Below are 25,365 nucleotides of genomic sequence, written 5' to 3'. Positions count from 1 at the left end.
AAGTAATTTCTTATAGAAATATTGACATGGTTTAATTTCTAAAAGCTTGGTCTGAATTTGGTGTAGGTTAAGGTATATGTCCATGTCTAGGAATGACATAATTGGTTTAGTTTGATGGGCTAACTCAAAAATGATGGGACAAGTTAGGTAGTTCAACTTGGAAAGGTGGGATGGGTTTGCTTTTGTGCGGGCCACTATGATTTTTTTAAAAAATTTATGTGAATGCTATTAGGTGTTTAAGCTTAAGTTTGCTACTATGTATATTTTAAAAGTTTTTATTGTTTTCCAAAAATATAAATACATATATATTATTATTGTTAGCTTATTTTATAAACTCAATTCCTTTGGTACTAAGAAAAATTTAGGTTCAAATCAAGTAGGGAGATAGGCCAAAATGGACTAGCCAGGCTTGCTTTTCCACCTCAACAATTATATAAAAAAGTGGGTCCTTTCCTTTATTTCCCTCCATTCCGAAGATGGAGAAGGAGGAGGAGGGTGGTTTTACGCGACTTGCCTCATTCGTCTGCGATTGCGAGCCTTTGACGGAGGATGATCTGGAAGCCATCGAAGCCTCTCTTTCCAATAACAAAAAACGTCCATTCAACGATCACACTCACACTCCTCGTCGTCGCTTGCCCAAATCGCTTATCGCTCTTCAACACCCAAACGCTTCTTCTTTCTCGCCCCATCCCCGTCCATGTTCTCTTCTTTTTCCTCACCCCCATTCTATTTTACCCTTTCCAATGCACTAATAATCACTCAATTCTGCTATTCACTATACATTTCCTCTAATTTTTCATTTTTCATCTTGCACAGGCGATTCAAGAATGACATTGCCTGTAATGAAGTTTAGTGGTCAAATTTCTTATAGCAGGACTTTTGATGCTGTAGAGAAAGCTGCAACAAAGCTCTTACAAATTCTCCAAGAAAAAACGACCGACATGATGCAAACTGCAATTGGATTTGACATTGAGTGGAAACCCACCTTCAGAAAAGGTCAGTTCAGCTTCTTCTCCTTCTTTTTCAATAGCTGATTATGGCATACCACTTACCTGATAGTGTTTGGCCTATTACAATTTCTGCATTTAGGTTATACGGTAACAATATTGATACGTATTTGATAGAGTAATGATAAATGCCCACCCCATTTTGAGGCAAATTGGGGTGGAAAGGAGAAAGATAAGAAGAAGAAAAGGTAGGAAGATAAAGTGATAGATGTGATTAGTGATGAAATGGAAAAGGAGGAGAGAGGTAGGAAGAAAATGGGGGTGGAAATGAGATGGAAGAGAAAGTGATCAGGGCTGATTGGTTTGGTTTGTTTTCTGTTTTTATTTTCACTAGAAATAGAAAATGGTGATGAAAATGCATTTGGTTGAATTTTTGTTTTTATTTCCAGTGAAAATATTTTTCCAAACAAATAAAAAATTGAAAACAATAATATCTTATTTTCAGTTGAAACCAGGAACCTCATTTTCGATCAAATGAAAACGCAATGGCAAGGAATGTAATTTTAAGCAAATTTAAAAATACATTTCCTTTTGAAAATGCATTTTCAGTGTTTTTATTTCTTGAAAACAGAAAACAAGAAGTTAAATCAAACATGTTTTCAGAATTCTAATTTTTTGAAAATGAAAACAGTTTTCAAAAAATGAAAACAGAAAATGAAAATACAAACCAAACACACTCTTTATATTGTTGAGTATTTTCTTTCCGATATTGGTTACGTAAGCAAGAAATTATGCCAGGCGAGCCCTGGTACAGCGGTAAAGTTGTGTCTTGGTGACTCGTTGGTCATGGGTTCGAATCCGGAAACAGCCTCTTTGCATATGCAAGGGTAAGGCTGCGTACAATATCCCTCCCCCATACCTTCGCATAGCGAAGAGCCTCTGGGCATGGGGTACGAAGTTTTTATATAGAATAGAATGCTTCAAGTCTAGAATCAGGTGGACTGTCTTGATGAAGAATTTCAAAATTCCTGGGACGCAGAGCCTCTCTATTTTGTGTTGCAAATTACAATGTGGATGAAGGTAAAGACATGGTTTTGAGTATTTGAGGCCGGGGGATTAAAGTTCTAATTCCAGCTAATTGTTTGGCTCTTTACTCTTCATAGTTTATGGATTTTCTGTAAATGCTTTGTTCACCTATGGTGAGAGATCAATTTCCTACTTTTCTGCAGCAAAAGAGCCTTCCCTTTTGCCCCTATAAAACACTAATTCTTAAGAAAAAGAAAGATTGTCATAATTTATATTACTGAATCATTATTGTATAAAACTTTTATAGGTGTTCCTCCCGGAAAGGTAGCAGTGATGCAGATATGTGGTGACACTAGACATTGTCATGTTCTACATCTAATTCATTCTGGAATCCCTCAAAATTTACAGCTTTTGCTTGAAGATCCCACAGTCTTGAAGGTTTTTATTTCTGTTAAGCTGATTTTTTTTTCTTGTTTTTTCTTTTGTGTCTATGTGAACTAATCAATTATCTTAAGTGTTAATACAACGTTTGATGTGCACAAGGTTGGAGCTGGGATTGATGGTGATGCTGTGAAGGTTTTTAGAGATTATAACATATCTGTTAAAGGTGTGACGGATCTTTCTTTTCATGCTAATCAAAAGCTTGGTGGAGATCATAAGTGGGGTCTTGCATCTTTGACTGAAAAACTTCTATCAAAACAGGTATGTTTTGAATCCAACTGTCTTATAACCCAGACCAGACATGGACACCGTGATTCAACTGTTCCAGCCTTCTTCATCTGACACCTGATGGCATGGCACATCAAAAAGTCTGGTGCCTTTCCAACTGGCTGGTTAACTGGAAAACTGTTGCCAGTTGAATGAGCCAGACCTGCTCACCACCTCACCCTTTCTCAAATTTTCATATGGTAGATTCTGAAAAATGGATCTTTGTTGGGTGTTGAATTTGCCTAAAGGAAAATGGCTCGTCCTCTGCTCTCACTAAATCAATGCATTATTCGATTTCACATACACATTTTTTGTTGCATTCCTAAATTAGTATCCAATTACAAATGTTGTATTTTTTTCCATAAATAGCTTTAATTACTGACTAGTAGTAGTTGAATAAGAATTTTTTTTCAAGAAAACAATAATGGAAAATTCACCACGTGCATTATGCACTTATGCCAAAAATCAACTCTGAATAAACCATTAATTATTTTCCTTTTCAATAGGAGTTAGTTGTACTGTTGTAAGATGTTCGAAGGGAGAAAGAGAAAGGTCCTGTTAAACCAACAGAAGTTATTTAAATGTAGGAAATAGAAAATGACAAAAGTAGATGCCATAAGTAATAAACTGTTTTTTTCCTGTCGTTCATTTTATCCTCACTAGATCATCTGTATTCCTACAAACACAACGTAGAAATAATCGGTATGTAATTTTCTATGACTACTTGATCATCAACGTCTTTTCATAACCTTTTTTATTTCTTGTCCCTGGAGAGAAGGGGAAAATGTGAAGGGGACAGGGAGATGTTTCAACCGCCTTCTTAAAAAAAGGTGAAGAACTATCTTGGTAGGATATTTACCAAGTTTGTTATGCTTGCAGCTTAAAAAGCCCAACAAAATAAGACTGGGAAATTGGGAGGCTCCTGTTTTGTCAAAGGAGCAACTAGAGTATGCTGCAACAGATGCTTTTGCTTCTTGGTGTCTTTATCAGGTAAATACTAAATCTTAGTGTAGACAAACTTTTCAACAACTATTAGAAGATAAAATAAGTTAAAGTTTTCTCATAATATAAAATCAACTTATATACCTCAATTTTTTAAAAGCTTCGAATATTAAGGTGCATAATTTGATTTTAAAATTTTACCTCTTATTTTCTTTTCGTATTTGACTAAATAGTAAATACCCACACCATACGATAATTGTTAGCCTTATCTTGATTTCAAACTATTAACGTCCTCAGTCGTCTCTTCCATTTTATTGACACTTGATTCAAGGAATTGGTTCATTCTTTTGCAGGCGATTAAAGATCTCCCGGACGCCCAGAAAGTCACTGACAGAAGTGGCCAAGTTGATGCTGTACCGCAAGAATGACTACATCTTTAGTGTGTATTGAATTTCATTTCTATTAAATATTAATCATTTGTCATGTACTAATTATCTGTTGTAATCTGTAAAAATAAAAAATCTGTTGTAACATTTTATTTTTGCTGCTTGGACACCCATAGGAGAGTGAAAATCCCCTTTTGGGAGTATGATAAGAAAATAGAAAGGAATAGATAAAATGGCTGATGTGATTAAAAAACGATGGACATGATGTCTATTGGGCGTAGAATTTGAGGTGTATAAAATAAATTTTTTGGAATAAACTAGTTGAAACTTGAAAGTTAACAAGTTAATTCAATTAAAAGTGTTTGAAAAATTTAAGAGTAATGATACATGAATATATCTCCAAAAGTTACATTTATCTTTAACCGTAGATATCGTTCTAATCTAACGCTAATAATAAAATTATTAAACTCTCTCTCACTTGACCCCCCAATTCTAATTTTAATCATCACTCTTCCTCTAATTTCAATTTTGTGCACGTTGCAGACTTGTTGACCAGTTCTCCCTTTTCCAGTTTTCCTTTAATCTCAGGCCTCTTTTGCACACCTCTTTGTTTGCCAATTTTTATCGTTCCAGCCATTCATTCCGCCTGCAAAGATCCCAACCATACAATTTCTCTCGTTCCGACCATAAAATTGAGAAGAGGGTGCAAGATCTGATTTGAATGTATCCAGTTTCAGATTTTTAGTTATAAATCTTGGGAGTTAGGCTTTGTTAAGCTTATGGTGCATTAAATGGATTTTAGTCTGAGTTGGATGAAGCAAAGCGTTTATCATAAGCCTGTGTACATCCTGTGTAAAATTCTGCTATATTAGAGAGATATTGGGAAAGGCAATGAGTGGGTAACGAGGTTGCAAAGCAAAATTGGAATTACAGGGAAGTTCTACTGGAGAGCTTTGATTAAAATTAGAATGGGGATTGGCCTTAAATTAGAATGAAATCAACGGTTAAGAATGGGTGTAATTTTTGTAAAATCCTCATATATATATATATATATATATATATATATATATGACATTTCTTAATCTTTGTTCTGTTATTATATTATATCATTTATTATATCTACTATTTTTCTCTTATTTCTTGTTCTCTAGGTGTTGATGAACATATAGGTATCCACAAATGCTATTTCAAAATTAATTGCTGAATTAGTTGATAAGTATGAAATTATATAAAAGGATATATCTGTGGTCATAACCTGAAATTTGATAATTATATTTGCATTTTAATAACTTGTTTATATTTTAATTTATTTTAAGTAATTTATCATCATGTTAAAAAAAACTATTTTATAATGTTATTTTTATTTTTAAATATTTCTATTAAACGAAATGAATTTTACATAAAAGAATTTAAATAATTAGAGGGAGTGTTTTGCTAATAATAATCTTATGAGTATTATTTCTTGCCATAAAAACATACATATGATCTTAAAAAGAAATTATATGAAGTGCCATTTTTAAAAAAATGTTAAAAGTTAATAAAATAGTTTTTAACAAATATTTCTATTTTGGTGAAATTAACTACGGGTTTAATTTTTATGCATTGGTGTTATAATGTTTTTCACATAATTAATTAATCATAAATTATTTACATTATTATTTTAAAAATAATTATTATAAAAGTTAATAAACTTCAGATATATTAATGTGTGATTGAATTATATTGTAGAATAAAATTACATTGTCCGAATATTCCAATTAAATAAAATTACACAGATTCTGCTGGTTGAACACAGGCAAAGAAATATTTTCCTCGATAAAATATTAATTGTTTCTAGCCTATATATATAACCTGCAAGCTTCAATTGTAAACTTTGCGGTTGATATATTTTACGTACGACTTTATGATCTTCAATTTGCTCCCTTCTCATTCCAATGTTAACTTTCATTGATAATTGAAGGTGATGGCCCCAATTGTCCCCAGCACCCCCATTGGTGAGTGAACCTCATTGATCAATTTCAAGAGCTCCCGTTACTGTAACAGGTGGTGTTAATTAACAACAACCCTAGCTAGCCTGCTTTCAGATTGAGAGGTACCTGTTAATAATTACAGCTAACAAGCATATATATATATGCATCGATTTTTAAAGGGTTTTACGTGGGCAAGCAATGTAAAAAGAGACTCATTACATAAGCAGATATTTCAATATCTTATAATAATTAATATAGAGAGAGAGAATGAATGTCAGTTATGGTGCCGACAGTAGAAAGTTATCGATATATAGAGGCATAGTTGTTGTCAGGAGTGCAAAGTAGGATGGATTAACAACATGGAAAACGACAATTCGATCGATAGTTTCTTAAGACGGTGGCAATTGGCTCTCTCATATCATGCTAGTTACGTGATTTTCAATATTATTATTGACCAAAAAGTAAAAAGAACCAATTATCAAACACGAATCTCCCCAATCATGCAAGCAAAAGAGATATCAACGGGAATATAATCACGCCAGCTATATAAAGAATAACATTAAAATACACGATTAACAGATCAAAAGGCAGCTACGATTACATTTTCAACTTTTTTTGCACGTATTTACTTGGATATTATATATATAAATTATTTTAATTTACAACAAATATAGTCGCTTTTGTACTCTTCTTTTTCTTCAATTCAGATTCCTGCCCAAGAGCACAAACGATAATGTCTGGATCATTTCTTTTCATTGCAATTAATGAAACACTTTTCAAGCTCAGAAGTCATCCATTAATTCATTCGAAACAATAATATTTGTCACTTTCTTTTTTTAACCAAACTGAACAAATTTTATTAATTATGCGCTGTAGCTAAGTTGAGATATTTTCTTTTTCTTTTTTTCTGACTAAAGAGAACTCATTTTGTCCAAACATACGTTACGGCAGAAATGTCCCAGTGAACGTTGTTAAAGTTAATCCTAATCCAAAAGCAAAACATCTAACGTGTCGAATTATGTAGTTTTACCCTGAAAAAAATTGTCTGTACCAGAAAATTGAACATGCATGCATGCTCTAATCATATGGAGAGGGCAAAGCGTATGGAACCTCGTTGGGACTAATGAAACCCCATAGGATGCCCAAGGGCCAAAATTATATATGATAAATTAATAAATAAAAATGCATGTTATATGGAATTCTAGTTGTGTGTGTGGATCATAACTATTGAGGGGAAGCAGTGAGGAGAATCATGTCTTCTTCTGTCTTATCTAATGGTTAATAAAGTCAAGACACACGGCTCCACCGACCAATGAGCTAGCATCTTCTTCAATCTTGGCTTTTCATAAAAGCACCGCGAATAGCATTTCTACACACACACACATATAAATCAACAAATATATATATATATATATATATATATATATATATATATATATATATATATATATATATATATATATATATATATATATATATATTATAATGCATTAAATTAATATGTATTTCTCACTTAAAAAAAGTCAAGAAGTTAACCTATCTAGTCCTCCTCGACTCTATTAATTAATTGATCAATGTCCGTGCCATTTCTCACTTTACTTTGTGGTGACTGAAATTAACCACCGCAAGTTCAACTTTGCTTAAAAACATTAATAAACATACTCTTTTTCTTTCATAGCCCATTGCATGCACATGTCTCATTCTATATATTAATTAACAGATGGAAATGATTATTTTTTACTGGATGCTACTTTCACATTAATTGCATGTCTTATTTCTTGAGATGGAGGAGAGGAGAGGGAGAGATTGAAAGAAACGCGTTGATTAATTAATGAAATAACATATTCTACACTTTATAGAAGCCTGCTGGTTGGAAATTTATCCCATAGCAATGAGAAGAATATAGTGTAACTTAAATAAATTTTAAGTCATTTTTATCTTAAGACGTACAGCAAGGTGATATTGCGTTATTTTACTTGTTTGCAAATATATAGTTGCAACTCACGGAAATTAAAGCCTAATCTTGTTTGGATTCTGTCTATTTTAATTAGGATAATATTTTTTAATAGTTTTAATGATATCTTAGTTATATTTTTTTAAAATATAAAACAAACTATTCTAAATGCACCCTATCATTTTGTTCGGGTGTGAATAAAAAAATTAGGGAATTGAAAAATGAAAGAAATAAGATATAGAAAAAAAAAGGAAATATGATCATTTTTGCTTGTATTATTTCATTTATTAATTTGGATAAAAATGACAAAAAAAAATAATCAATCCTCTTTCTTCTGATCTGATTGTGAAAAAGAAAGAGAAAACAAAATATAATTATGATAAATACTTTTTTTATTCTTTTAATATAATACTAATAGCTCAAAGTAATAAGAAACTTGACTTATTCACTATTAGAAAAAAGACTTTTCTAAAACGATCGCTAACCGTCATAAAAGCCGACGTCGTGAACATCATCTTTGAAGGTAAGGATTTTAAGACGGTGTTGATATAAGCACCGTCTTTGAATTAAATATTATTTTTAATTATTGATATTTTTCATGAATGATATCCCATTAGAAAAAAATAAAAATAATTAAAAATAATTTATGTTAGCATTGTAATTAATATTAATCGTAAAATTTATTTATTAAATAAATATTTAAATGATAGATTAAATCAAAATAAGAGGTTCACAAATTATTTATATTTAATCTATCATTTAAATATTAATTTTATAAATAAATTTTAATATTAATTACAAGAGTGTAACAAAATAAAAATTATGAAGACAATTTCATACAAAATATAACTTATTATAATTTTTTATATAGAGTTATTATAATTTCTATGACAAAATCCTAAATTAAATAATGATTTTTCAGAAAAATTTAAAGGACCAAGTACCTTATTTTTGACAGGATGGATTATATTATTTCTTATAGCATATATACACAAAGAGATGCTGAAAAAATAAAAATAAAAACACTACATTAAACAAATATTTAAAAATTCCACAAATTCATATTTATAGATTTTAAACTAAAATTATAAAAAAAACAAAAAAAAAAGCCTACATGAAACTAACTAATCTAAGTCATCAAATATTAGTTAAAGAAGTAAGAATGAGAGCAAATAGCAGTGTGACTCAAGGCTAACTTAAGAGATTTTTTAATTAGGATTTTGTGTTGTTAGGATTGTGTGTAATTAGTTATAATTTGTTAGATTTCAGTTATCACGGTGCATCTATAAATAGCTAATCACTTTATGCTGTAATTAACTTTTCTATAATTCTGTTTCAATCAATGAAACATTTTGTCCAGTTCAATAACAAAATTCTATTTTTCTTTAAAAATAAAATTCCAATATTGCTTGTAACAACCGGTATCAAGAATCGTAGAAAGTATCTAAAGTTTTAAAACACTTATAGTTACTATCAGTGTGAGCAATCCTAGCTAAATGGGATAAGATAAGACTTTGTTGTGGTATCAGTGTGAGCAACCTTATTCCTTACAAGCAAATAAGTAAACTACAGAGTTTATTTAATGCATAGCTTAAGAAAATTATAATTATCCCACATAATTCTTGGGGAAGTTTCCATGCTCAATCTACTGGTAGAATAAGAATTGAACATGCAGGACCATGCAGTCTCGAGATAGGTGATGACTTGACAAAATAAAAAGAAGCACAAAAAGGACTAAACTAATATGAAAGGTGTTTATTCATATGAAATATTTTTTGCTAGCCCCAACCGATTGCATCAAATTGGATATATTGTCTCCCACCCACCAGGTAGAATAAATTAACCATTCACTGTATAATATAAACTTGGTAAGTTTCTCAGCTCTGATATGACCCGCTAGAATAGACATTCCTCCAGTTTTGATTCTTATGTACAAATAAAATAGACATTGAAAAAGATTTTATCTCCTTAAATAAATTGAATTGATGCGACTCGATTCAAATTAATTAAGATATAAAGTTTGGAGAAAGGGTTTCACCCAAAAAATTTAAGATGGATTGATGAATAAATTTATTATTTCAACAAAAAATTAGTTGTTTTCTCTCCACTGTAGACAATTTTTTTGGTCTCACTTTTTTTCCCTCCACATCTAAACAATGAAAAACGTAATGTTTCTTCCTAATTCTTTCCACCTAGCTGTTTTCCTTTTTTTCCATACATGAACATGTGTTTCGTAATAAATAAAGTTTTATGATCTTGTTCGATCGAAGAAAACTAAATATATTTTCCATCATAAGCCCAAACATTTTGCAGAAGATCAAATTAACGCAATTAATATGTACTGGTAATTAATTCCCATGTGATAGAGAGTATACTTCTCAAGGAATAAAGAAAGGACAGATCACAGAAGTGACGTACCTAGCCACAATGCTCCATTTGAAAGGAATCCATTGGCCATGACTTATGAACCTTCGCGTGCCTTTCCTTTCTTTCTTGTGTTGGGTCCATCAATCAATAAGGCCCCCACTCCTCTTCCACTTTTGTACGTTAATAATTCTCATCCAAATCCAATCTTTTTTGCTCGGAGTTCATCAAACGAGGTTGGTAAGCAACTAAAATAAGAGAGAAAACTGTTTTTAAGATTTTCTTTCAAATACATCGTGATTTTTTATTTAAAAATCGTTTAGGTGCAGCACAATCTAATTTTTATTGATTAATTTGAATAGAGTTGTATTTAACATGCTTCTTGGCGGGGAATAAGTTGCCTCCTTTCTATAATTCCATGTTGTATTGTCGTAAAAACTATCAGAACTATGAAGTTATGGCAATAAAAAATTTAAAAGGAAAATGTTAAGTAAATATAAAAATAGGGCATAAAAAGTTCTTATAATTAAATTATAATGGTGTTGGTTCAAAAGACTAGTCACTTGAATTAAAGAGAAAATTTTGATTTTTTTTGGGTAATTTTTCAATTTGAAAGTCATTTAGATGCAGCACGATCTAATTTATTTAACTTGAATATAGTTGCATTTAACATGCTACTTGTTTTGCAACAAACTACCTCAGTCTCTACTCTACTATATTGCCCTAAATTAATGGAAGTTGTGACTAAAAATTAAAGACAACAACAAAAGTTCTTTATGTTGATTCAAATGATATGTTACTAATCCATAAGATTGACACACTAGTGTAAAATTTTGTTGTTTTGTATGTGAAGGAATAATTTATTTAGTGAAAAAATTTGTATTTGATTTTTTTTCATGTGTAATTTTTTTTCGAATTAATGACAATCATACATTGCACATTACAAGTAACATTAATATTTAATTCAATGGTTTGAGAGATATTATCATCACCAACCAAAAAAAAAATGGCAATGTACTAAAATCAATTGTTTTTAATTAAGATTTTGAAATAAGGATTATGATTTTTCTAATTGAAAGTCATTTAGATGCATAGTATTTAACATACTATTTATGGGGAACATTTTCCTTTCTCTATGCACTACTAAAAAATAGCTGATTTTAGTAATTGGAATTTTGCAGAATCTCTAGTGGTTGAAATAGCAATCAAATTGTGTGAAATTACAAAATAATGTGATTTGGATTTGGTGACTTTATGGAGAGAAAGTCATTGAGACTTTTATTCATTTTAGATCATTGGATTAATCTAATTGTCTAGATTTTACCACTTGTTTTCAAAGATATTTTTAATTTAATAGTTTAGTTTTTATAATTTTTTATACTTTAAAACCATAAAAAATATTATTAAACATGTAGATTAACTGTTAGAGATTTATTTCATTTTAATCAATAGTTTCTAGAAATAATTTTACCATTTATGATAATCTTATCTAACTCAATCATAATTGTCTTCGATAAAAGATGTTGATAATGTGTATTCAAAAAATTATAAAAAAAATTGTGACAATTCTTAAACTGCTAAAAAAAAAATTCCGATGAATTATATTGCTAGAGTTTTTTTTATAATTTGAACAACACTCGAAATCATTGGTTAAACTAAAATAATTATGTATTAGTTAATTTATGGAATCAATAGTATTTTTATGGGTTTAAAGAATAAAAAAATTAATAATTACATTAAATATATTTTTTTAAACAAGTGACAGTATATGTACCATAAGAATATTCGAATGGTCTTAAAATTGGAAAAGTTCTTTCACGTGAGAAAGTCATATATTGAATCCAATTCCAAAATAATGTCACAAAATTTAGCCACCACAAAAACAGTGGCTGTAAATTAACAAATTGGTCTCTGTTTGTGAGTTTTTTTTATTTATTATTATTATATTAAAATAACTTAACACGACTGATTTATTTATTTGTCGTCAAAAGAGAAATGTTCAATAATGGTTAACTCTTTTCTTAAGAAGGATTTAGGCAAAAATGCTTTCCAAAGTGATAGCTTTTTTTTTTTCTAGATAAATTTCACACGAGAACAAATTTGAGAAGAAAATTTATAAAAGTGAGTCATGACATTAAACATGTTCTAATGATAATGCACAATAGTTAACTATACACTTTGTTTTCCTGTCTTATGGATTTATTTCAGGTGCTGTTGTTTAGGTGACTATAAGCGTTAATGGTAGATGAAGGATCTAGATGCATCAAATGGAGGCATGGGGGTATATAATTGGATTGTTTGAAGGGTTAATTTTGAAATTAATAAGATGTTTACAATGTCACTAATTAAAAACTACCTGGGACAACACCACGTCATCTTCGTTAAGTAGGTATATCATGTTCTTTAAATTTTAGATGTTTACTTAAAAGCAGAACCAAATTTATTTAATTTTAAAGGATAAATACTAATTATACATTTTTAACACATTTTTTAATACACTTTTTATTATTCACTGAAATTTATTTTGATTATATTTGGATTGATGTGGAGAATGTAAATGAAAAAAAATACCATTTTCTATTTTAAATATTTTATAATAGAATATTTCATTCTATTGAATAATGGGATGTGTAAATATTTCATTCTATTGAAAAAGGGAGCAAAATAGAATGAATTGTAAGTTTTTAATTTCCATATTATCCTTAAGAGATTTATGATTAGGATAAAAAAAATTAAAGATAAAATAGTCATTTTTTTAAGAATAAATCATGATAATTCTTCTTTGGATGTCTCATTCCTATTTTTCATACCAAATAATGAATTTCTTGAGTTGGACACAACTTGTGCTTAACTTCAATAATATCAATACTTATAAAAAAAAACCAAATAATGGAATAATTTTCCCTTCTTTCTCATCCCTCTTCATTCATTTTTTATTACAATTCAAAACATAGTCCAAAATCATAAAATTCTGTGAGACTCACTTCTTATTAAATAAAGGAATTTTATTTATAATTTTATATTTCAATAATTTTTTACCAATCCAAGATAACATGTTAGAAATAATATTTTTGAATGTTAATGGAATATAGTTTAATTCATTGAGTATAGTACGTTGAACTATTATAAATTATTTGTTATGGATAAAAAATAACATTTTTGAATGTGTAATAAGTACTCAATCTTTTGAAAATAACAGGATTATAATGACGAAATTAAAACTAAAAAGACTAGTTATAGATTAACCATATTAAGAGATAATTAAATATGATTAATCTTTTTTTAAAAAATGAGATACCATAATCCTTTTTACAATATAATATTGCACGCTGATTTTATATATATATTTGGATTGGGGAGAAAATATATAAACCACGAAATGTGGAAGAGTTGAGAAATTGGATCTTTTATTATTGAATAGACCAGTGATTGGATCTTTTTAGTAGCTAATGGACAGTGATATTATTGCTATGGATACTAGTAATATGATGCACACAATTTGATCACATGGGGTGTTAGTGGTGCTGATGTCATGTTAATCCTTGTAATCATGAAATATGAAGAACCAAAGGTAGTATTTTTAAAAAATAATTTCAATGATATATATATATATATATATTTTTTTTTGTGAGGATAATTTCATGATATAATTTTAAAAAAACATAATATATTATTTTTATTTTCTAAAATAATTAAAATATTTTTTAAAAAAACTTATGTAATTATTATAAATTACTTAGACATACTTTTCAATTTTCTTAAAAAACAAACAAATAAATTTAAAATTTATCTAATAATATTTGATTCTAACAATTAATTTTATATCAATCTTAAAATATGCATATACATTTTACACACAAAAAAATAGAAAATTAAACAATTAAACAGATATGAAAAATATGTGTGCTTAGATGTGTTATATCATATTCTATATCTATCTATATAACATTATTAATGAAAAAAATATTGACAAATATGTTTAAGCATGGGATAAATGTTATATAAGAACATTTTTATAAAATATTTTCTTAATTTTTTTATTAAGAATTATTTACAAATAAATCATTTTTTATTTATTTTAACCATGGAACGTAATTTATAACATTTTTAGTGTAAATATGGTGCCCATTTTATATATACAATAAAAAAAAAATCTGATTAATTACTTCACATAGTAAAAAATATATTTTTTCAAAGACTTTTATTTTGTGTTTGGTTTTCATTTTTCAGTGTAAGAATTCTTATGTTGCAATTAATCACAAGTTATTTCAAATATGTTTTTTTTTAAAATAGTTATTAAGAAAACAATAATTTTACTGTACATAACAATTTATAATTATATAAAATTATAAAAATATTTATACTATTAATGTATTTTTATTTTTTTGTTTTTGTTCTGATTAGTTTTTCATATTTTTTTAAATAAAATTAATAATATATTTATTTTAATTAAATTAATATATTTTAAATATTATAAATATTTTAGTTTTAATCCTTGTTTAATTTTTTTCTTAATTTTATGCCTCAGTTTTTTAAAATACTTTTATTCTTTATTATCAAAAGAAGTTTGTTAAATGTCGACACTTGACTTATGAAAACCTACATCAAGAATCCCAAATATTTAAATAATCGTTAACATTGTTCTGAATATGCCATATAATCTACTAAATTATTAACAATTTAATATTATTTTAATTAGTTTGCTAATATGAGCCATGTTTGTCACGTGTCCTAGTCACCAACAAAAAAATAACTAAGAATAATGTTTTGGGATAGCAAATGCTAGTCTATATTACAATTTACAAGAGAAAGACACAATCTTATATAAGAGGGAATAATATGATAAAGTAATACGATTTGATAAGAAAAAAAAAAGAGAAATAAGAATAAATGTTTGTACTATTTGAGTATCATGCTACTGCCTCATCGTGGAAGTTTTTCCTTAGCTTGGGAAATTAACTTCCATTGAACTCAACTCAAATCTTCATTTCTTCTAATCTCCCTTGCATATAAATATAATGAGTAAATTACACAACAAAATTTAAAGACACAAAAAAATTTAAAGAAATTATATATGTTTTTTTTTATAGCCTACACAAATTTCTTTTAAGATTTAAGAAAATTACATATGTTTTTCTTTTAATTTTAAAATATATCTAGATTTAATGATATTATTATTGGTATGAAGTTGATTCAAATGATTTTGTATGTTGAATTATCGATAATTTGATTGAAATAATTTCATTTGATTTTAGAAACTTATAATTATTCATTTAAAAAGTTAAAAAAATAATTTAAGAATTTTTTACAAATTTAAAATAATTAAGTTTTAAATGAGCTTAACAAGTCAAACTCAAATTTTAGTTTTTTAAACAAGACAATCCTAAATTATTAATCAAGTTCATTTAAATAAATGATTCAATATATCTTAAATCATTCATTTATTTAACAAGTCAAGCTAAAATTTTAAGTCAATTTAACTCGATTCATTAATACTCTACATGTTACTATTGTCATTGTAAGCCATCAAGCTACAATCAACAACTTTCAAAACAAAGTATTTTTTTTCTTTAAAAGAAGTCCACAAAATTTGGCATATCGATTAATTCTTCTAACTAAATAAGAAATTTCTTTAATTAAATAATCTTAAATATGGGGTTGTATTAAATAATGGAAAAAAATGTTACTCACAGTGAGTTTAGGCAACTCAAGCAAAATAGAATCCGTTAAAAAATACTTATGGCCTCGTTCTGGAAAAAAAAAAAAAGTCTTTAAGACATATACTTCAAGATAAACGATTTAATATTTTAGGATTGTTGGAATATTATTGAATTGGCATCCTGTATATTTTCTAAAATACCAAAATCAAAATAAGATGTAAAAGATTTAAATGTTTATTTAATTCTTCTTTTCTGTCAGAATTTCTTACGAAAGATGCATGTCTAAAACTTCATAAAAAGGGAATAAATTTTTAATTGTTATTTATACAGCCAACTTTTGTTTTATATATTAATTCCACATCACTTTGTTAATTCTTTACTTTTATCATATAATCTATCACTTTGCTATTTTTTTTTTTTCTCCCCGTCTCTCTTTTCCTTTCGCTCATACAACCAAATTTGGGAACTTTAACATTTTTGGCCCCATCCCGCCCCGAGAATGGTACAAAGGATTCATGAAACAAAAATAAATAAAACCTATTCAAGGTTTTGTATGTAAAAATCTATTGTATCAACTCTCGGGTTATAATGAGTTAAGTTCATTAAATTATCGAAGACTTTTCGTGGTGATCGATAAAATACCAATGGATTTTTTTTTTTTATAGAGGAATGAGTAGTCTGTTCTAACTTGTTGGTAATTATGATTTACACTTTACAGTGAGGTTTTTTAGATTACAATGAATTAAATTCTTATAGCGTAAAATGTACCTAGCTAGGCCAACGGGAGATGCTACGATACTTTAACAAAAAAAGCTTTTCTTAAAATCTTAATTTCTTGATTTTTCTTCTGCCATCATGTAATTATTTCTAATAAAGACTTTAACTGTAAATGATAACAATGTATAACGCTTGCTTTTAAAATGACCCAAATATATGTGCTGCTTATTATCAGCTGTCCCGTTTCTACAACATTATGATTATGATCATTACAATTGTACATAATTATATGCATTATATTAATTAAACGTAACTTTTTTGCTGACATAATTATACGTAAACTTAATTACATCACTTATTAATTATACGTATTACGATAAGTAATTTTCTATCTTTAATAGAATGTAAATGTTGTATAAGTTGATCAAATCACATAAAAATATTTAATACAAGTGGGGCTCCATATATAGCCAATTTATTAGACATGGTTTATGACGACCTGATGCATCGAATCAGAATCCATTGCAATTCCCAGCTATTGCCTATTGGAGGGAGTGAATTTCGGAAAGAGGAATCAAAGGGAAGTCGTGGGATAAGGATTCATATAAATTTTTAAGTTCTTCCATTCGGTGGCGTTGTACAAGTACAAGCAAAAATTTGCGTGCAGCAATGGATAGAAAATTTTTGGTATAAATTTGATTCGGTGCAAGTTTGGGGTCATTCAGAAATTAAGGATTATTTAAAGAGCCGACAAAGGCCGTTCTGATCCTTAATTTACATAAAATTCCGAGTCAGAAGATTACTACTACTGTAGTACTACTATATAATAGTAACATAAATTAACTAAAATTTCAACTATATATACTTATTAACATCGATTAGATAGCCAATATTATGATAAACCAGCAATTTATTATCAGCTTGATTTAACGTGATGACTGCAAACTGTTAAATGAACATGAAAGATGCTAACAAAATTTTGACATATACTACTCGATCAGTATATAATAAAATACTAGTCCTATAATGACAAATATGAAAACGGTACGTAGTCTAACATTGTCGGTGCCCAATTAATGGCCACTCTTTTTCGAACCTTAAAAATATATAATATATCAACTAACAGCGTTTAACAAATTAGAGTAGTCAATTCAGAAGAAAACTCTAGTCAGCATGATCCATTCCTTAGCATTAGGGTTTAGTTGAATAGTTAGGGTTGAGTAAAATTACTTGCAGTTTAGACAATTACCTTCTAAGTTAATTATATACCCAGTTCTTATTAATCTATAAATTAATTAACGTACATGTCAATTAGCTAGTAGCATTTTATCGATCGACGTACAATATCCTCGTCCTCCTCCTCGACGTATAACTTTATCATAGATCACTGAATGTTGTTAGACAAGTTTTTGACTGAGTTTAAATAGAATTTTAGGAACAAAATCATATGAGGACGAGCATAAAAATAAATTGCAGTTCTATTTGGATGAGTTTAAATAAATAAAAAATGAAATGATATGATGAGATGATTTGAATTTTGTTAAAATAGTAGCTACAATATAGAATCCATTTGTGTGGAATTGGTAATCCTCCATAAGAGAGTGGTCTAAAAACAAACAATAGAATGGGGAGTAAAAAAGAAAGAGAAAGTTGAGTTGTGTTGGTGTTAGGCTACCAGAGCATGGCATGGAGGTTTAATTTAGGGAAATGGACCAAAAAGAGTTGACATATAGGTTAGCTGGCACGTGAAGAGCACATGGGGAAATTCATGAGATGATTATTGAGAATATCTCTCTCTATATTAGTGTTTTGAGAGGGCTGGAAGAAGCTCATAATTGAATGAATATGAATATGGGTTCTTCTTCCCCTCCGGACACTAGCAAGAGCATAAAGCTAGAGCGATACAACAGCTACATCCGGAGACTCAACAGCACCAAGCTCCTCAACGCCTCCTCCAAACTCCTCTTCCGCGCCACTCTCTTGGTCGCACTCATCCTCGTCTTCCTCTTCACCTTCAACTACCCTCCCCTCTCCGCCACCGACTCCACCCACCGCCACCTCCACGCCCACTCCCACTACTTCCTCTCCTCCTCCTCCTTCGGCGCCTGGGAGAAGCAGGTCCGCCACTCCGCCTCCCCCCGCCGCCCCAACGGCCTCACCGTCCTTGTCACTGGGGCTGCGGGCTTCGTGGGCAGCCACTGCTCCCTGGCCCTGAAGAAGCGCGGCGACGGTGTCCTGGGGCTTGACAACTTCAACAACTACTACGACCCTTCCCTTAAACGCGCCCGGCAGGCAATGCTCTGGAAACACCAAGTGTTCATCGTGGAAGGTGACCTCAACGACACCCCCTTGCTCCAGAAGCTCTTCGACCTCGTCCCCTTCACCCACATCCTCCACCTGGCCGCACAGGCCGGCGTCCGCTACGCCATGCAGAACCCCCAATCCTACGTCACCGCCAACATCGCTGGCTTCGTCAACCTTCTCGAGGCTGCCAAATCCGCCAACCCCCAACCCGCCATTGTCTGGGCTTCGTCCAGCTCCGTCTACGGCCTCAACACCCAAAACCCTTTCTCCGAGCTCCACCGCACCGACCAGCCCGCCAGCCTCTACGCCGCCACCAAGAAGGCCGGCGAGGAAATCGCCCACACCTACAACCACATTTACGGCCTCTCCCTCACCGGACTCCGTTTCTTCACCGTCTACGGCCCCTGGGGAAGACCCGACATGGCTTACTTCTTCTTCACCAAAGACATCCTCCATGGGAAGACCATCGACGTCTACCAGACGCCGGAGGGGAAGCAGGTGGCGCGTGACTTTACCTACATCGACGACATCGTCAAGGGTTGCCTCGGCGCCCTCGACTCCGCCCAGAAGAGCACCGGGAGCGGCGGCAAGAAGCGGGGCCCTGCCCAGCTCAGAGTGTACAATCTAGGGAACACGTCACCGGTGCCGGTGGGGACCTTGGTGTCCATTCTAGAAGGTTTGCTGAAAACCAAGGCCAAGAAGCACGTCATTAAGATGCCATCTAACGGCGACGTTCCCTTCACTCACGCCAACGTCAGCTTGGCCTTCAGGGATTTCGCCTACAAACCCACCACCGATCTCTCCACCGGTCTCAGCAAGTTCGTCAAGTGGTACCTCGGTTATTACGGCCTCCAGCCAAGCCTGAAAAAGGATAATCACCTTCACAATATTGAATGACCATTTCTATAATTATCTCTCCTCTATTTTGTTCTTTTTACGGCAAGAAAAAAAAAACAAAAAAACCTTCCCCTTGCTCATGGATCATTTTTCTTGTTTTTGTTGAATCATTATTATTATTATTATTGTTATTGTTGTGGTGGTGTAGCAATTATACATCATATAAATATCTGGTATAGATGAAGGACATGCATATATATAAATGTCATGGAAACAAACAGAAACAAGTGTATGTAATTGTAATGTAGATCGATCTGTAATAATGCTGTGTGTGGGGTCTGCCACAAAGGTTGCTGATCTCTCCCCTTCTTTTATCCATATAATATTTTCTTCATTTCACACTGTTTCTGTTTTTTGTTATTCAACAAATTATCTTTCCTTTTCATCACTTTATTTTTATCATTTACTGTTACAGTTTTGCTTTTCCCTTGGTTCACCATTATTCATTGCTTTGGTTTTTGGAGATTCATGACTCTTTCTCTTGAAAATACTACCATTACTAACTGTGGCACTCACTCACCAAAACAAAACGAATTGAATTGACTTGGATTGGGGTAAGTAAGGGCAACTATATATACCAGCAAGGAAACGACACAAAGTGGTGGTTACCAAAATAATGACATCCCTAGTGTCAAAATTCATTGGCTTAAACATCTTGCCAATTAACGCAAATGCAATAACTTACACACAACACAACTCATATCAAAACTTTAATTATCTCTTTCACAAGGTACATTTAAATTCCTATATCTCTTTTTTATTCGTATAAAAGGATAAAGTGTTCTTCCTACAAGATAAATATGTTTAGCTACATTTACTACAATTATAATAATTTAAACCAACACGAGAGACCCAGACAGGTAATTACTTACCCATTTTTATACATAATGGAGTATTATAAACAGTTAAGTATTTGGGAGTTTGTTCGTTATGGCTTTCTAATACGTATTTTTTAATGATAAGAAATTATTACACTTGTCATTCTCAAGTGCCCTGTAAAGTTTTAAAATTCTTTATTCCCTGTCGGTCCCAATCGAAAGAGGCATTGTGGGAGGAATGAGCAGCAAGGACATTCACTTCTTTCTTTATTTCTCCGTAAATAAGAGAAACCATCATTTCCTTAATCAACAACAACAATAATAGAAGAGAGAATTTTGTTGTTGTGTAAAATTGTACGTGATCATCACTGTAAGAATGGACAAGATTCAGCCAGTTGCTTACACTTACAACAAAAAGACACAGAGTCCCTTGGAAGTTCCGGGTAGCAGACAGGGTTGAAGTTAAAGACTAGCGTGTTCAAAAAAGAGCATTATTATTGCAAACTCTCAAAACCTCTTAGTTGTCTATGCGCACTAAGTCAAGATTTTCAGAATCCGATTAAATAAATAATTGTGATTCCCTGTTTCCTTTTCTTGTATATACAACAATATTATTTCTCCCTGTCGTGTTATTTATCACTCATCACATCTTATATTTTCATTGCTGTCAAATTTATTATTATAAATTATTGTTTGAAAATATCCTCTCATATATATATATATATATAAGTGAAGTTCGTGAGGCTTTATCCCAAACCTAAAAAAAGTAAAAGTAATTTATTCACATGTACAATTTTTCCACGACTAGCACAGTAAAGAGTAAAGACAAGTCCCGGGACATGCTGCATATATATATATATATGTGTGTGTGTGTCACAAGCTTCTTGTCTAGTAGAACTTTTTTTTATCGTGAATATATGATCATCACATGGACATTGCCTATTGAGAAATGAAACACCTAAATTCCATCTGCATCGGCAATGAAAAAGATTTTAATTAAGGAAGGGATCCATCATATTAATTACTTGCAGTTATTACTGAAACAAACCAACAAACATAAGGGTAATTGTATATTATGTTCAGCTGGATCAATTAATATAAAAATAACTAGGTATAGGCAAGTAAGTCAATGGATCCTTCTTTCTTGCAATGTGCGTGTGAGGAAAGAGGGGTATATTATTATAGTCAATGTATGTACACAACCAAAGCAAGATAGTAATGCCCTATAGACCGAAACAGGGCCACTCCTATTGCATTAGTAAGGCACAAACTTTGACCAAATGGAAGAAAGATGTTGGCATGTGTTTGGTTTGGTTTTGTGGATGACAATTTGAATGTAGTAAGACGCGTGGACTGCAATATAAATATTCTTCACTAGTCGGATGCTCAACGACAGGCTGGAGCTGTACAATTAAGTATTAGTATTGGGAACACCAGTCCTCTTCCTCTAGATCTAGATGTGACTCTATACCTTTGTCATTCACATTGAAATTTAGTGCCTATAAACCTTCACTATGTTGACTTTCTTTCGACGTGGAAATCATCAGACTACTTCTTAATTTCATCACTTGATCAATGAATCTGATTCAATTTCACATTAAATTTATATTCATGACGACACAATAATCAACATAACTAATAGTAATTTTATACCCTCGTTTTAATCTCTCACTGATTGTGATATGCGTGTGTCATAGTGACCGATTTACCTGATCCAAAGACTACCATATCAGCTTTGTTTAATCAGAAATCTAAAATTTAAAGCCGCAAATTGTGCAACAGATGATCGATAACATCCTCTGCCATTACTGTGCCAAAAAGCAACCATGGACGTTCTGCAGACTGCAATTGGTAATCTCGTTTCAAATTATAATTGACTGCAATTCCAGATGAAAAATGAGTAAGACTGATTTCAAGCAGGTTCTCTCTGACATTCTTTTAGGCATGGCTGCTGTGTTGTAATTCCTCATGCAGCATATTCTTGGTGAATGCAGAAGGTGTAATTGTTAACTGTGTGGAAGATTTGCGATCAGCGGTCATTTTTTTATACAATTTGATTAAATGTGATTTGCATAATTTGTGGGTAAATTGATTAACTTTTTTTTAAAAATAAAATCAGGATTGCAGTTTAGGCAAATTGAGTTACCTTGCTGTTAGTAAGCACATCTGCTCATCCATGGGTCGCATTTTTACCGGTTGAGATGCTTGACGCTCTTTCAGTCTGTTACATCATTGCTTAGATGATGAAGTGACATAACTTAACGGATCTCGTAAAAAAAATTAATAGGTAGTAGTCTGAGACTTTATATATTTTGAAAATAGTTTTGGATTATATTCTTCAAAAACACCCATGATTGACAATAATATTAATAAATAATTTAGGTTTATTGGAGGGAAAACTTGACTAAAGCATACTTAGACATAATATATAACATACTAGGATGTCAAAAGTATGTATAGGTTTTTTTTTATCAATAAAATATTAGTTATTAATTATTGTAAGAATGTTAATTATTTGAACCCAGAGCCTCTCTTTTCCCCCCTTCAATCCTCCTTCTCAACCATTATCTTAAAATTATATCTTTATTTTTGTGTGTGCGAGAGAGATGATATAAGCTGGTGTATACAGTTAATGTCAACGCAAGTTTTTTTTTAATCTTGTTGGATTTCTTTTTCTTCTTATTTTAATGTTAGAGAACCAATTAGCAAAGGAGTCAGCTTATATCTTCATTTATACTGAATGAAGTTTGAAAATTTGCAAAGATACCAAACTCTGCTGCTATATGCATGCATGATCTAGGTAGTATATTTTCTATGAATAACAATGAAAATGTCTCTCTTAGCTCTATGATCAGTAGATAAAAAATAATTGTTACTAAAAGAACTCGGGTCACAATTTTTAAATTATAATATAAATAAGTTAATCATACGTGGACAAATTTCAACTAATTGTTACTAAAATCTTAGTAACAATTATTTTACGTTGCGTTTTTCCGAACTAATTTCCAAATACACCGTAATATACATGGACAAATTTGTGATGTTGATATACATGGACAAATACAAATTTGGGAAATGAGAGGGACAAAGACGTTCCACCAATCACGTTGTGCAGCAAGTTCAATCTCAGTGAAAAACTTGATGTAATGATGGCTTTTGTTCACACTTGATAATAAGGACATAAGCACATGCCCTCACATTAGGGTGACATATCACTTCGAAACTCTTGACAAGATATGCCATACTGTTTGACCCATTTAAGAAACTTAAGACTGCTCACCGACACTGAGTAGGCATTCCAATCCAAGAAAACTACATTTGAAAGAACTTGTCCAAGTTTATACATTTATTAAAACTGATTAAAAGAATTATAACTGCGCACCCGCTTTTTCTTGACCTTGCCTTTTAGACCTCGCTTGCTTTAGTCCTTCCATCCCTCGCTCCTGAAATCTTAACTACAAATACTTAAGGTAATATTGACTCTAGATGATCTATTGCTTAAGTCACTCGTTCAGTATAATAGTTATATCACAAGAACCAGCCATTGAAATTTCTTCCATGAACCTGATTTTTTTGTTATAGCTCGAAGAGGTAGAACATTAGAGCGGGAGATGAGATGACATTTCTAAGATTTATTATAATAATTTTATAAAGCTATGTACAAAAGTGAGAAAGAATAATGAATATTGAGAGAGAAAACGGGGAGTGAGGGTAATAATTATGTATTAGAAAACTCCAAAGAATAGTGAAAACAAAGGAAATATATTTTCAACATTGTCTTCTACCCTTCTCAGCAGCATTGACCTTGCATTTGTTCAGAAGTCCATTGTTTTTGGCAATAGGATTGCTTCGATTAGTTTTTCTCAATGGCAGTAGGAAAATAAATGAGCAGTAAACCCAGAATAAAAACATAATGGTCTATTCGCAACTAAATGTGAAATTTAAAAATCATTTCAAGCCTATCAACCATATCAAATTTCTCTCTACTTTTATTTCCTCACAATTTATTCGTCCCATACATGGACTGCAGGCTTCGGGGTTCCAAAAAATATACGAAATTGCAAAACCGCACGACAGAAGTCTCTTATTATTAATTTTATTATTGCTGTTTGAAAAAACAACGCATTTATTGGATTTCGTAATTAAAACTTATTTAATTTTTATTTAAATTAAATGACGGGTTGTTAAAGAGAATTACAATAAGAGAATAGATAGTTACCTACAAAATTGTGAATATGATAAATCTAAATAAAAATACTTAACAAACGGTACACAACAGGCCCGTGTAATCAAACTGATTGTCCAAGTTATTAATCTCCTTTCGTGGCTTTTAGATTTCATAGGCCCAAATATAACAAACCCATATTTAGAACAACCGAAGACTTCAGAAGAATCCACAGGCCCAAGAGTAATCGTGTCAATTTAAGGGCAGAACACCCTATAAACAATTCAAACTAGTTTCTCTGAAATCTGATCATGGAAGCATTTGATAAAAAATAAAATTCCTGGCATACTTACTGTCACCATAAAAGGTGGTAGTGCCAGGCCATTTTCTCAAGTCATAATGACAAAATATATTGAAAACACCTACTTTATTTTAGTGGTTGAAAAAATAAACACCGAACCAAGAAAAGTAATTCGAAATACAACCTAACATGCACATTGACCATAA

The 25,365-nt window shown here is 31.1% G+C and overlaps 2 protein-coding genes across 2 annotated transcripts; both read left to right on the top strand.

The window, feature by feature from the left end:
* Positions 1–357: 357 nt before the first annotated feature.
* Positions 358–4,265, top strand: LOC100801291 (Werner Syndrome-like exonuclease). Its single transcript, XM_003552089.5, has 6 exons — positions 358–699; positions 817–996; positions 2,281–2,411; positions 2,517–2,675; positions 3,561–3,671; positions 3,977–4,265. Exons 1-6 carry the CDS (start codon positions 477–479, stop codon positions 4,049–4,051), a joined length of 879 nt encoding a protein of 292 aa, XP_003552137.1. The 5' UTR covers positions 358–476; the 3' UTR covers positions 4,052–4,265.
* A 13,554-nt stretch (positions 4,266–17,819) lies between these two features.
* On the top strand, positions 17,820–20,214 carry LOC100811409 (UDP-glucuronate 4-epimerase 6). Its single transcript, XM_041011966.1, has one exon. The coding sequence runs from the start codon at positions 18,514–18,516 to the stop codon at positions 19,873–19,875; it is 1,362 nt and encodes a 453-aa protein (XP_040867900.1). The 5' UTR covers positions 17,820–18,513; the 3' UTR covers positions 19,876–20,214.
* Positions 20,215–25,365: the final 5,151 nt, after the last annotated feature.

Source organism: Glycine max, chromosome 18, assembly GCF_000004515.6.
Source record: "Glycine max cultivar Williams 82 chromosome 18, Glycine_max_v4.0, whole genome shotgun sequence".
Taxonomy (NCBI): Eukaryota; Viridiplantae; Streptophyta; class Magnoliopsida; order Fabales; family Fabaceae; genus Glycine; species Glycine max.
The sequence above is the reverse complement of the archived record's forward strand: the minus strand, read 5'-3'. Positions and strand labels throughout refer to the sequence as shown.